Genomic DNA, 15,295 nt, shown 5'->3' on the forward strand with positions numbered 1-15,295 from the left:
TTAAACAAGAGATGTGTTTGTCAGAAACACAATGCCCCTTACTGAGCCGCATTGAAATAAAATTTCTATTTATCATTTGGCAGCTATAGAAATCATCTCCCTTTAAAGGTTATTACTTCTCTTGAATATTGCCCAATCCAACCGGGGGTGGGGGGTGGGGAGGGTCTCACAGTCAATTATGACCATGTCAGACATCACTGACTATAAAGTGGTATTTAATGTTCCATATTGAATAATTTTCTCCCTTTTTAAAGTTTATTACTTCCCTTAAATCTGTATTTTTTACCGTAGACCGTAAAGGATGACCTTGACCTTTTACCACAATGTGTTTGTCAGGAACACAATGCCGCCTACTGCGCCGCTTTGATTTATTTAACAAAAATATATACGTGGGCAGGTCAGATAACTATGTCCATTTAAAGCTTATTACTTCCCTTGACTTTGTTTTTTAAACCCTTAGACTTACCCTTGAAGGATGATGTTCACCTTGAAATTTTACCACTCAAAATGTGCAGCTCCATGAGATACACATGCATGCCAAATATCAAGGTGCTATCTTCAATATTTAAAAAGTTATGGCCAATGTTTAAGTTTTTTTTTTCGGACTGATGGACATACACACTGACTGACGGACAGTTCAACTGCTTTATGCCACCCTACCGGGGGCATAAAAACAAATGAGATAAGCCAGTGCGTGCTACCAGATGACACAATGCAATTCGTAATGCGTTTTTACATCATACAAAAAGAAATAATTAATACATTTGATGTTCTTTACAAATATGCAACATTATTATCATCTATATTTCTACATAAGAAAACAAGTTTGTGTCATTCATAGCCCTATACCTAAACTTTAGCCCTTTACCTAAACTTTAGCCCTTAACCTAAACTTTAGCCCTTTACCTAAACTTTAGCCCTTAACCTAAACTTTAGGAAAATTAATGTGTAAAAAACGGTCAGTATCACCCAGCTGAATGACGAATTCTCGTGCGTTCTCCCACATATACCTTTCTACAATGCCCTCTCAGTGTTCATTCTGGGCAGCGCCATTGCGGGATTCCCGCATCAAAATATTAATGGGCGCATTCTAAAGAATATCAGTGGGCCAGTCGGGCGCATACATAATATAATTGGCGCATTAAAAATTATATGAGTGGAAGATTTAATTATAAAAACCAAAGCGACGGAATCGTATTGCGAATTCTAAACACTTGTCTGCTGAGTTGAAATGTAGGATGGAAAATAATTGTTGCTTGGCTACCGCGGGCGCACTGTGTTGAATCCTGCACTTCCATTGGTTGATAGATGTCACATGTCAGCAAACTGTGTATACGTCATCAGAAAGTGTTGAAAATGTTTTAAAACATTTTAAATAAAAAATAAAGTGTTTAAACATGTCAAAGCGTAAAGCAGAAAAGGAGAGCAGAGAGGGACGAACTCTCCTACATTTTTTAAAAACAAAAAACTAAGGGAATGTGAAAGGGCTTCTGATTAGGAAGGTGGCAAAACAGCAGATGCTTTGGCCGAAGCGAGTAGGCCTACATCCTCTGCTGGTTCAAGCGAACAAATGAAACCTTCGGAAAATGTAGTTGATCATAAATTCCAGAAAGGTTGGTTAGAGAAATTTACGTGGTTGTCGTACGATGACACAAATAATTTAATGTTTTGTGACATTTGTAAAAAGCATAGTAAAAGTAACATGTTTGTTAACTTCTGTTCGAATTTTCGGACAAGTACTCTGAATAGACATGCAGCTGATAGTGATCATAAATCCTGCAATCAGGTGGCCCCTACAAAATCTTTAAATGGCCCACTAAATTTATGGCTGATGGGCCATTGGCCCACCAGCAATCTGGCCCAGAATGAACACTGCCCTCTAGCGGCAACTTATCTTATTCAAGGGAAATTAATTTTCCTCTAATTCACTTTGTTCAAACTAGGAAAATTAAAATTCTGTAAAAGTGGAAAGGGTCTTTTGTGGACTGCACAGGCTAATCTGGGAAGAAACTTCATGATCACGCATTAAGCCCCTTTTTCACTAGCATACAAAACCTGGTGCCTATACATCATAAACCACACTGATCTCAGAAAATTGATGAAATGGTCATCTAATCTCTTAGAGAAACTTAAGATACAAGCTATATCATCAATCAACACTGACTGATCACTTGAAAATAATAGACCTCACTGCTGGAACTGCCCAAGAGATTGTCACTTACTTTATATAGTTATACTTTTACCGCTGTGACAAATATATTTGAGCCGCGCTCTGAGAAAAAGGAGTTTAATGCATGTACGTAATGTGCCGTCCCAGATTAAATTAACCCATTAACCGGCATTACCACTTAGATACGTATTTAACCCTTCTCACTTAGATACGTATTTAACCCGTTATCTTAGATACGTATTTTTACGTATTTATGTTTCCTTAAAAAGTTAAATTTAATTAAAGACCTTTCTTACTAGATTCAAATTTTAAAGGCTTCATTTCCAACCATTATAGATACTGATGAGCAGCAAATAGCACAAAACCTGAACAGACTGCGAGTAACTGTTCTGGTTTTATGCTGTTTTCACATAGAAATTTCACTTTGCTTCTGAGTGGGAAAGGTTAAAATAATGAGAGATGCATTTATTTCTCAGAAAAGAAATTTCTTATAAATGGATTTATAACATGCATAATTTCTTTGAATAAATTCATGGAAAACAAATACTGCAAGTTCCTTACATTTAACACATTTTATAGCATTTAACAACAATTTTGTAGCATAAAAATTTTAATCTGAAAAGCCAATTTAGAGCAATAAAGGTAACTGCAAATGAACTTGTGCTTTTATATGATGACAAAATAACATTAAAGACGGTTTCTTATACTGTGAAACCGTTATTAATCGTCAGGCATTAATTTTCTTGTATTACCGGTACGTCAGTCGACCGAATTCAAGATCCTAACAAACAATCATGTCCCATATTTGAAAAAAAATAAGACTGAATTACCGAAGGCATGAGGTATTAAATTCCAATGTAATCCACGCATACATACTACGACAGTTTCATAATCAATATCATCCGGTTTTGACACAAATGGGTGTAGATGAAACAGTGTATTTAACGGACACGTTACATTGCTGTAAAACGCGAGTGCAGTACAGCTGTACCGACAGTGTTGACTTCGTTTTAGTAGAATAGTAATGATTAGCGCTCATTGTTAACAACTTTATAACCCATTGTGTGCATTGTGTTTTTTAGTGTTGTTGCAGATTATACAGCCTCCATGCAGCGCATCCGGATCAAATTTATTGTTAACTAGTTAAAAGTTGACGATGTGTAATCAACACCTGACTAATGTACATTCTCCGCATTGATTTCGAATAAATACAGAACATCTTGATTTGCGTTTGGTCCTAAGCGTTTAACTAAAATACATGTGTGAAAATAGCTTGTTTTTCATTTAGCGGCTATCAATCTTTTTAATCATTGACAACTTTGACAAATTATACGATACATATTCCAAATCATTGTTATTTGTAGCAATTCAACCGTAGCAGGTTAAGAGAAATTATCAATTATGACGATAAGTTCCATCTGACGTAGGGTAATTGTTTTCAGAAATTCGCTTTCATTTTCGCGCGATTTTTAGAAAAACCCCGGAAAGCACGTTTTTTTAATGACTTGAGTATCATCTGACGCTATAAAACATTGCTTTATATCCTATTGCATTTGATTTTTAAACGCATTTATCAAAAATTAAACCCCATCATCCGCGTTTTATTGGAGTTAGTGCATTAATTAAAATTTGCTAAATTCATTGACATTATTAAAAGTGACATGTTAGGCAAATTACTGTACTTAAAGTACTCAAATATTTACGATAATGCAAAACTCTTGAAACTTTATTGAAAATTGACCAAATAGAAACTTTATTGAAACTAACACTAATTATAACCAATAATGTTCGCACCTTCTCTAATTTGCGCAGATACATGTAAGGTTGTAATCACTTTGGCAATGATAGTAAATCAATAAGACCAATTGCCAATTATTGGCAATTGGCTTTACTGTTTCACACACTCGTTAACTGTTCACTGTTAACGGTTATTCGGTCCCACTAATCCGCTAATCATAATTATGATTCACTAATGGGGGCCCATTACTGATCACCTGATAACAAAAGACTAGTATATTGGCATGTGACAAACCAGCCCCACCTCCTGCAAGTGACTCTCAAGTGTCCTCCCTCTTTCCCCACTACGATTTATCGCAACTGCGATATATTTCGGACATGTTTGGCAAACAAATCGGATATTGACCGAAGCAATTTTTTTTTAAAGTCGGGAATCGGCAAATTTCAGTGCTGACGAAAACCTCATTTTCTAAAAAATGACGAAATTTCGTGCTGGTGAAAATAAATGGTTTCACAGTATTTGTTTATCAGCTTGCAAATAGAAAAGACTGATTGTCCCAGACACTGTGTATAGATCAAAAGGGATCTTTGGCACAAACATTACCCCTGAGAAAATTTGTTCTAGAAATTTGAATGGTTCCCATACATGCCATAATTTTTTAGGTCCAAAGCGGGACATTCCATAAAAAATTGTCGGGACATTTGACCAAAAAGCAGGACTCCTAAAACGATCTATCATTCCACCTTTACTATAGTCAGTATAGTACTAACAAAAACTCTTGATACTTTTATTCAAGACATAAAACATCTTATTTGAAGCATGAAATCTAAAACATAACAATAACAGTTTTATTAAATAAGACAATAGCAAACAACGAAGATAATATTCATCTTTTTAAGAGAACAAAATCTAGAACATTACGACAACAATACTCATTATATTAATTTCAATGGCAAACATTAAAGCAGGGGAGGCTATCCAGTTGACTGAAAGTACGGGTTACAGAACACTATCTACCGAACAGTTACATCAGTTTCCTGGAACTTACAGGTTCTCTTTGCCTTCTTAGCAGAAGCACCAGCTTGCAGCTCTGCGGGTCGCTTTGACATTCAAGCAGTTTTTTGTTACACCAACAAAAACAAAAGGACAAAAGAAGTCTATGGATGCTTTACTCGAATTTTTTTTCTCTAATGTTAATTATCATATTTTGTTTTCTTCTTATATACACAGATTAACTGAATTGTGAATTGTCAGGCGCTGTATTGGCGTAGTGTCAAACTGTTATGAATAACATTACGTTGTTTTTATTACAATAACACAAGACAAGATGGGTACCACTTTTACTGTTTGTTGCGATGTTTTTTAAGCATGTATCCATGCGCAGTTTGTTACTTGTCAATTGTCGCAGCTTAATTGGAGTAGGGTCAAACTGTCATGCATAGCACCTCGTTGTTTTTAGCTTAATTGGAGTAGGGTCAAACTGTCATGCATAGCACCTCGTTGTTTTTATTACAATTACACCCAATTACACTAGACAGGATGGGTATCACTTATTGGACTGTTTGTTGCGGTTTTGGTATATTGCACATTCGGATTAACCCGCTATATTGGAACTAAACATTGAATGTAAAAGACTCATTAATGACGTAGCATTAATTTTTCAAAACAATTGTTTTGTAAACCGTTTCAAACAAATACAAAAATAAACACATTTTCAACATTTATTTCATTATAATAAAACTATCGATAGCAATAAGCGACCACTATCTTGAAGACCCCCATGGTGTGAATGCCTGATGAAATCAATAATTAGCCGATAAATCGCTGATAGGGTGTCATAAACAACACTGGTACACACGATATGTAGAATCGGATTGTTAATTGGGGGCAATAAAGGGATTAGCGGTGGTAAGTGTTAGCGAAACAGAGCTTGAATAGCGAATTTTATTGGGAACCTATACATGTAGACCTTACATCGTTTTTTACGAATGTCGGGACAAATCGTCTCATGGCGGGACGGCGGGACAAAGGGCCCAAAAGCGGGACTGTCCCGCCGAGATCGGGACGTATGGCATGTATGATGGTTCCGCAACTGTTCTAGAACATCAAGAACAGTACTAGAATGTTCCATATTTGCGTTCTAGAATGCATGTTCTGGAATTGTTCCAAAACAGTTTACTAGAATAACTCCAGAACATTTGCAGAAAATGGCTTAGTTCTAAAACTGTTTCAATAATATTTAAGAACATATTTAGAATATTTTAAGGACAAAATAAGTTCAAGAAATTTCTAAAAAATGTTCTAAAATGTAGTTCTAGAACACATTTAGAACTCTTTAAGAACCAGTAAGTTCTACAAAAGTTCTAGTGGGGAATCAGAAAACATATAGAACAGGTTTAGAACCAAGGTCTAAAATTGTTCTACAATTGTTCTACATATGTAAAATAAACTTATTAAGAAAATGATTATTTGACTTCAATTTCAAATAATTTAAGTTCTACAAAAGTTATAATGGGAAATAAGAACACATATAGAACAGGTCTAGAACCAAGGTCTACCAAATCAAAGACCTATAGATAACACAGATTGGAAACTTCGCGCCTTATCGGGCTATCTCTCGGCGGGGTCACGTGGTCGAGAAACCGATAAGTACACTGAGGATCAGCAGACGATTTATTCCATGAATCAATCGGAGTAGTCCGGAGATAGCCGATGTATCACGATTGCGATAAGATAACGACGCGTCAGTAGCAACGGCTACGATTATCGAGTAAAGTTATGCGAAAATGTTACGGCGCTATAAAAGGCGGCTGTAACTTGGTCAATAATAATCCGATTTTTATAAAATAAAGTTTCATAGACACATGAGTAATTATGTTTTTTTTTTTTTTATAAAATCTCGATTTTATTTACCTACAATAAGAACTTATAATGCCGCGATCGTTGAAGAAATAGCGCTAAGAACTTCCAAATCGCGGCGAGAATGCTGTTGAATAGTTTATTTGAAAGGCTTTTATTGATATTTTGTATAATTTGGTATTTCAAACAGTTAAAACCTTATAAAATATTATTATTTCAAAACGGATAGATATATGTGGACACATAGATCTAGGTCTCTGATTTAAACAACATTACAGTATAATAAATGCTATGATCGTTCGATCCAAAAACGGTTTCAGTTAGACTTATTTCAATATTGATTGTGTAGATTTTTTCAATTGTTTAATTCTCTTTTTATTTAGATCTTATTCATGACTTATAGGTTTTTAAAGTTTTGTTTGTAATCCAGTTTTTTTGTCTTTGGTAATTAAATTAAGCTTTCAGTATCGTGGGCTAGGATTTCGCGAAAAGAAAAAAAAACATTTCACGCGCGTGTTAATCGTCGGATCAATTAGCGAACTGAAGAAGATGCTTTGTGTGTTTTTTCTTTATTCTTGAGAATTAATTAAAAGAAGGGATCCTAACTTCAATTATCAGTTTGCGTTGTTGATTGATTTTAATTGTGTGATCAGTGGCCGCGGCCGGCGAATTATAGTCATCTCACAGCTTTTGTTTGTGTTTTAATAGTAATCTCACAGCTATCTGTTAAAATATGTTTGTATATTAACTTGCATGTGTAACATTGACAGGAAAACTTGTTATACTAATAAAAGAGATTAAATGAGAATTTAAACCCATACATTGTACTTTCATCTTGTTTTTCATTCATACCAAGATAAACATATTACCCAGAATAAAAATCTTATTTCTTCGATTTGAGGTGAATAATGACAAAGTTTTTCACAATGAACCAAAGCACCTTTGACGACATGTGTGTATAATAGGGTAAACGAGCTTAAAATTGTACCATCTTTGTACAAGTCCAAAATCCTTTAAAATGAACATTTTCCTCCAGTTTAGTTTATCATAGCTAGATTAACATATCACCAAGCATAAAAATCTGACTTAATCTATTTGGGATGAAAAATGAAAAAGTTTATCAAAAAGAACAAAAACACGTTTGACAGCTATCTTGTACAACAGAAGAAAAGAGCTTAAAATTGTACCAACATTGTATAAGGCCAAATACTTTAAATTGATTATTTTCTTATGGTTTGTTTAAATCTATACTTAGATTAAAATCTTGCCTAGCATAAAAATCTTACTTCAACGATATGGGATGAGAAATAGAAAAGTTTGTCAAAAAGAAACAAACCACTTTGGCGACAGGTGTGAAAAATGATTGAATGGAATAACAGTATAAAATAGTACAAATTGTACAAAGGCAAAATCCTTTACAGGGTTTTTTTTGGCCCGATTTTATAGCCGAAATTAGGCTATGTTCCCAATCCCAAAAAGTATACTTTTTTCCCAAAATGTGGCAAAAAATTCCCAATTTAAAAAAAAAAAAAAAAAAAAAAAAAAATGTTTTTTTTTTTTTTTTTTTTTTTTAGAAAGAAGTGTCTTATGCGTATTTTATCTCAATTTAAATTCAATTACATCTAACAAATTTTTTTATGATTTTGTTCTTTTAATTTTAATGATTATAAAGTGTTATATCAAATTTAGTATTTTCCTAATTAGTGGACTTTTCGTGTGGAAAAAAAAGGCTAATGAATTAATTTTCCCAATTTCATGAAAATTCCGATAAAATTCCCAATTCCAAAGCCACGGGCTATCTTCCCAAAAAGTGGAAAAAAAAACCTGCTTTAAAATACCTCATTTTCGTCTACTTTTCTATAAATCATACATAGATTAACATCTCACCTAGCATAAAAAGCTTACGTTATCAATATGTGATGCTTAATGAAGATGTTTAAAAAAAATTCTTCGGGCCTTTCAATTTTTCAAAAATTATCGAAAATGAACAAATCCAGTGTTCTCTTTCAAATTCTGATAAATTAATAATAAATTAGAATAATAACTACCAAAACCTTAAGAATTATCAACACAGAAAATAAATACTTACATTTATTCACACAAAAAATATTCAATATGTCTTTTTTTGGCGACCGACTTTGCTCACTACGCGAAGTTCGTAACGTTGCGGTTTCAGACATTCATTGCTCTGCAAACTGACAACCGAGCGCTAAAAACACTAATTAACACATTAAGCTTGTTAATAACAATATCAATATAATATAAACTACCAGATCATGTTCAGAATACCCTACGACAACAAATATTAACGACTAATTACGAAGAATAATTGATTGCTTTATAACAAAATGGCCGACAGTAGCTGGAACAGGGAAGAATCTACAGGTACACCGGCATCTCCAAAATCAATGTCACGTGACCCGCGTCCGCCGTTAGATATTATCGCATATCGCTATCGCGAAGAGGAGAGTTTCCAATCTATAGGTCTTTGACCAAATGTTCTAAAATTGTTCTACATATTTCAAATAAATATGATTGCCCATTATGTTTTTAAACATCCTTATGCATGAAACACAATTATTGCATTAAGTTTTATATATTATAAAAATCATTTCACTGATAAGTGACCACCAAATTGAAACAAAATTTATTGAGATGGCATCATTGCAATTCCATTAAATCATATGCGAAATAGTTCTCCACATTTAACTGGTTGAATTTAATGCAACGGAATGATCAAAACAAGGGCTGTTTGTAAAACATGCATGCCCCCCCATATGGGCTGTTAGTTGTAGTGGCAGCCATTGTGTGAATACGTTTTTTGTCACTGTGACCTTGACCTAGTGACCTGAAAATCAATAGGGGTCATTTGCCAGTTATGATCAATGTACCTTTGAAATTTCATGATCCTAGGCGTAAGCATTCTTGAGTTATCACCCGGAAAACCATTTTACTGTTTCAAGTCACTGTGACGTTGACCTTTGACCTTAAGTGACATGAAAATCAACAGGTGTCATCTGCCAGTCATGATCAATCTTCCTATGAAGTTTCATGATCCTAGGCATAAGCGTTCTTGAGTTATCATTCGGAAACCATCTGGTGGACCTACCGACCGGCGGACCAACCGACGTGCAAAACAATATACCCCCTCTTCTTCGAAGGGGGGCATAAGAATATAACCCTATCAGGCGGGTGGTATAAAATGCATTCCTATGATTTCAAAGACAGACAAGCACCAGTAATAGTGGCTTTTATTAGAAAATGATTTTTGAACAGCATAAAAATCTTTCCTTCACATTTCATTTTAAAGGATTCTTGAAACCTTCTTAAATGAACAATGTAATTATGTCCATGATTAAATTCAATTAAAGACTGAGACTCCATGGATTATTTTATTTCTTAAATCGAGGGTTTCTTATTATATATAGAACTGTTGAAACTTGTTTACATTTCTATAAAAGAAACTATAGTTTGGCACTCAACCCTTGATATGTTGTGCATTGTTGCTGTATCAAAAGAAAATGGAAACGTATTAGAAAACTGACCGAATATTCATTCAATTCAAATGTCAACTTCCCTCCATTATCTGTCAGTTTTCATGCAGTAGGAAACAAAGGTGCATTTCATTGAGAAATATAATTCCTCTTACTTGATACACATTGTAAATAAACCATCAATACAGATACACTAGATGTATGTGATACTGCTATAAAGATTTAAGTCATTATGTAATAATGTAATTTTCATGTCAGGCTATAAGGTTTCCATAAAGAACACAATCTCTCTTGAGAATTGTGTGGGGGAATCTGTGGGCAAAAAAATACCTAATTGAGAATATACAACAATGTTTGTGACACTAACTTAACCCATTTATGCCTAGTGGACTCTACCATCTTTCCTAATTGGATCAATTTGTTTCCAAAATTAGGGATGTCTAGTATATTTATTTCTATATTTAGAATATTTCTTACAGAAATTCCTTTAAGCAAACAGTGCAGACCCTGATGAGACGCTGCAACATGCGGCGTCTCATCTGGGTCTACGCTGTTTTCCAAGACCTTTTTCTAGACGCTAGGCATAAATGAGTTTAATATTGATAATCAGTAATCAGGGCATCTCTCTGGCATTTAAACAGGGCGTAATTCATGTGCATAAAGTGTTGACCCAGATCATAAGCCTGTGCAGGCAAACACTTTCCATTTTATGGAATTTTCCATTAAAGGAAATCTATTATCTTAAACAAATCCTTACCAGACTGAAAGTGTCATCCCTGATTAGCCTGTGCAGACCCTACAGGCTAATCTGTCATGAAACTTTAGGCACATGCATTAAGCCTGGTTTCCCAGAGCAGGGTTCATAACCCTTTGCATGCTGGGAAATTTGTCGTCTGCTAAAATGTCGTCTGCTGAATTTCTAAAATTAGCATTTTCTTCGATTATTTTCCAAAGAATACTATCAGAATAGCAAACAGTTTGGATCCAGATGAGACGCCATGTTCTGTGGCGTCTCATCCGGATCCAAACTGTTTGCAAAGGCCTTTAAAATTCGGTTCCCGCACTGAAAGGGATAAACATTCAATATGCCAGCTAACTGTCAAAGTACAAAGCTTCCTTATGATCAACATTGTTGGACTGCCTGCACTGTTAATTCCTTCATTCACAAGCTCTGATGACCAGAATTAAAAACATGTCAAACTGTCTTAGACTTCCACTCAGACAGGCCAAAAAAGAAATGTCGAGTCAGACCGGCATTTTATGATAAACAAATGTTGAGAAGTCATATTCGGACAAATCTAGCAGACACTTATTCTCCTTGCATCCATTATGAAGACATTAGAATTAAGAAGATGCAATGTTTGGTACATGAAAACTGGGTTTTGACTTTGCCACATTGTACCTTTGTGTTTTTTCAATAATAATTTCTTTTTCCTTCACACAACAATTTGCGGATTTCCGATTTATGCTTTGAAAGCATTATAAACATAATATCAGTAAGAATTGACAATGATTAAGTACACTGGAAATAGTTTTCTTTGTTTATTTTTGTAAAGATATTTTTTTATTTTCAATTATCAAGATATTTGCTATCATATTTCCAATATATATCAAACATTCAAACATATAAGTGTACAATATATATATATATGCTCATCAGTATCTAAGAGTTAATGGAAATGAAGCCTTTAAAATTTGAATACATTAAGAAAGGTCTTTCATTAAATTTAACTTTCTAAGGGACTACACATGGATTAAAATACCTTTCTAAGTGGTACAGGGTTAAACTGAAAGTCATCAGATCGAGTCAGCCTAAGATAGTTTAGTAAGGTAACTGAGAGGAGATGATAATACATGTATAGATATTGATGAGAAAGTTACTGGAAAAAACTAGGCTAAATGCATTACCATTAAGTGTCATCAAATGTTAGCCCGTGCATTCTGCACAGGCTTATCAGGGAAGACACTTCGCTTCAATGGATTTGTTAAAAAAACAACACAAAGTCTCTTCTACACAAAAATCAGTTACGGCGGAAACAATTGTTCATATATACAAGTACCTGAGCAACAACAAACAATGGGCGACTTACCGTTTCTCTATTGCACCAATGTCAAAGCCCAGCTGTTCTGCTAAAGGTACATCACCTGAAAATGTAGTAACACTCTTCAAAATATAACACAGCAAGTTAGGGGCCTTGATTCATCCCCTTTTGAATAATCAAATGAGCCAATGTATGAAAAAACAAAAGCTGTGTTTGTGAAACACAATGCCCCCTTTAACTGCGCAGCTTTGAAGTCCTATATTTGACCTTTGACCTTGAAGGATGACCTTGACCTTTCACCACTCAAAATGTGCAGCTCCATGAGATACACGTGCATGCCATACCATATTTTACCATGTATAGCGCGCTCCCATGTTTAACGCGCATGCAATTTTTTTAAAGCCACAATTGAGAAAAAAAAGAATTCAAGACCAAAAACCTGAAAATTGGGCCGAAAATGGCAGCCATTCTTATATTGCGCAATCATTTAATCTGAGTTTTTCGGGCGCTTAATTTTTTGTTTTAAAGTAGGGAGCGTTTATTAGATCAGGAGCATGGGTTGCATAGCACTATATTTTCGACAATTTTTAAGATTATTCTCTCGAGAACACCGTATATGTCCTTATTGCCTCGCACTGCGCGTGTTTTTCAAGACCCCTGCGCGTTAAATTCCAACCACTATTACCTATTCCTCACATTTGAACAGTGGAACATTTTCATTACCTGCCGCTCACAACATCGTATGAAATAGTCTTCTGCAGACCCGCAACATCACAATGTCCAATTTTACGCAAGTCGTCCATAAATCCCATTTTATTTTTCATCGACTTAAATATTTCCCCATTAAGAGATTCTCCTCATTAAATCCAGTTTGACCCGTTATTTCGCGCCTTCTCTGCGTCTAGTTGATCAGTATTTATAGTCAGACAAACAATACACCCGAACGCTCAATTCCATACAATCGACGTTATTGGCGTTATTGGCGTAAAGCCATAAGACAAATATCATTTGTTTGTCTCTATTGAAAGAAAATAAAACTAGTCTATATCTCTATTGTTGGTTTGTAACCAACGTAGTATACTCGCACGGTAGCATATTAATGCAGAGATCGGAAAATCATTGATAAATATATTTGTTGTTCCAAGTAGGGCCGAGAAATTTTGGCAAATCGGAACTCAACTTACGTATAAGACTTGCTAAATTAACCGTTTAAAACTCCACCTCCGTTCTCTGCAAAAGGTTCGAAGGCGGAGCTTTGCATGTGCTATTATTTAATTGGGCGATTGCCATTGAGGAACAAACACACGATTGGTTCGGCATGTTGATTGCTAGACAAAGGAAGCCAATTTTGTCGGCGAGAAACTTGTCGCTTTATTGCTTCAGACAGGAAGCGGCTTTCCTTTGATGACGTCCAACTGTCAATTCACATAGAGTGCAAATTTTCGGAATTGCTAACATTAAACTTTGGATTAAATTATCAAAATAAAGCAAAAGTGAAGTTGAGAAATATGGTTGAAATCATTAGCGTCAGTTCAAATAAGAAGTTTTGCGTTGTAAATCAACGAGTTTTCATGACAACAAAACCTTTAAAAAAAATACCGCGACAACGCGGGGATCGATATACCTCGATTTTTTTTAATGAACAATCAATGAAGAAGTGTGAAAACACCAACAAAGACATTTTTTCATCTTTTAATTTTTGTAAAAACTGTAACTTTCCCGTTCATTCCTACCCTTTCCCGCTTTTTGTTGTTTCGACAACGGCCTTGTGAACATTTAGGCCACATTTATTGTCCAATCTTCATGAAATTTGGTCAGAAGATTGGTCTCAATGATATCTTGGATGAGTTCGAAAATAACTATGTTTGCTTGAAAAAAATGGCTTCCAAGGGGCGGGTCATTTTTCCTTATATGGCTATAGTTAAATCTTGTTAACACTTTAGAGGCCACATTTACTGTCCGATCTTCATGAAACTTGGTCAGAAGATTCATCCCGATAATATCTTGGACGAGTTCAAAAATGATGCCGGTTGGTTGAAAAACATGGCTAACAGGGGGCGGGGCATTTTTCCTTATATGGCTATAGTAAAACCTTGTTAACACTCTAGAGGCCACATTTATTTTCAGATCTTTGTGAAACTTGGTGAGAAGATTTGTCCCAATAATATCTTGTTATCTCAGGTGAGCGACTTTGGGACTTTCAGGCCCTCTTGTAAAATAATGACTGCAATTGCCATCTATTTAGTTGTTACTGAAATGTACATGTATCAGGTTGGTGTGGTCTTATGTTTTTGGGGTGTAATGCGATTACCTGACAATTAAATTGAAGATTTTCTTTAAAATAAAAGTTTTTACCACTTATGGCTAAGCTCTAAAATCCTTGTGCACTCCATCAAAATTAAGAAAAAATGTTTCTCATTTCATGTGGTGGACATTTCCTTGACAAGATGACAAAATATCTGCCACACAGATGTCTGATGAATCAATTATTTCTCATCTGAAGTATAAGATGCAATCATGGTTGGCTGATATCTTTCCTGCTCAGAGATTTAATCAAGCAATCAGTATTCCATAGACTTACAAACAAGAAAAGTGGATTCGTTGTTTTTGATGGCATTTTCTGATAACGTATTATCTTTGATTTATTCCATTCATCAACAATGTTGCCATTGATTAGCGAAAAATGGGATCACACCAACATACCTCTATCAAGCATGATGGGACAGGGAATTTTGCTACACAAGGCATCACTAAGAACTTGTACTTGTTATTATACATGAGCCTCACTCTGAGAAAACTGGACTTACCCTTTACCACTTAGATATGTATTTAACCCTTTACCACTTAGATATGTATTTAACCCTTTACCACTTAGATATGTATTAAACCTCTTACCACTTAGATACATATTTAACCCTTTACCACTTAGATATGTATTAAACCCTTTACCACTTAGATATGTATTAAACTCTTTACCACTTAGATACATATT

At 34.8% G+C, this 15,295-nt stretch overlaps 1 protein-coding gene across 3 annotated transcripts in view; it reads right to left on the reverse strand.

Moving 5' to 3' along the window:
* Nucleotides 1-15,295, reverse strand: part of LOC127831836 (high affinity cGMP-specific 3',5'-cyclic phosphodiesterase 9A-like) — a 115,426-nt gene that overhangs the window by 56,530 nt on the left and 43,601 nt on the right. For 2 of the 3 annotated variants that reach the window (XM_052356910.1, XM_052356908.1), the window contains exon 3: nucleotides 12,352-12,406. In XM_052356910.1, coding sequence (XP_052212870.1) covers nucleotides 12,352-12,406 — 55 coding nt within the window. The remainder of the gene's footprint in view (nucleotides 1-12,351; nucleotides 12,407-15,295) is intronic. The other variant, XM_052356909.1, reaches the window with a different exon arrangement.

This window comes from Dreissena polymorpha, chromosome 5 (genome assembly GCF_020536995.1).
Source record: "Dreissena polymorpha isolate Duluth1 chromosome 5, UMN_Dpol_1.0, whole genome shotgun sequence".
In the NCBI taxonomy this organism is placed as follows: Eukaryota; Metazoa; Mollusca; class Bivalvia; order Myida; family Dreissenidae; genus Dreissena; species Dreissena polymorpha.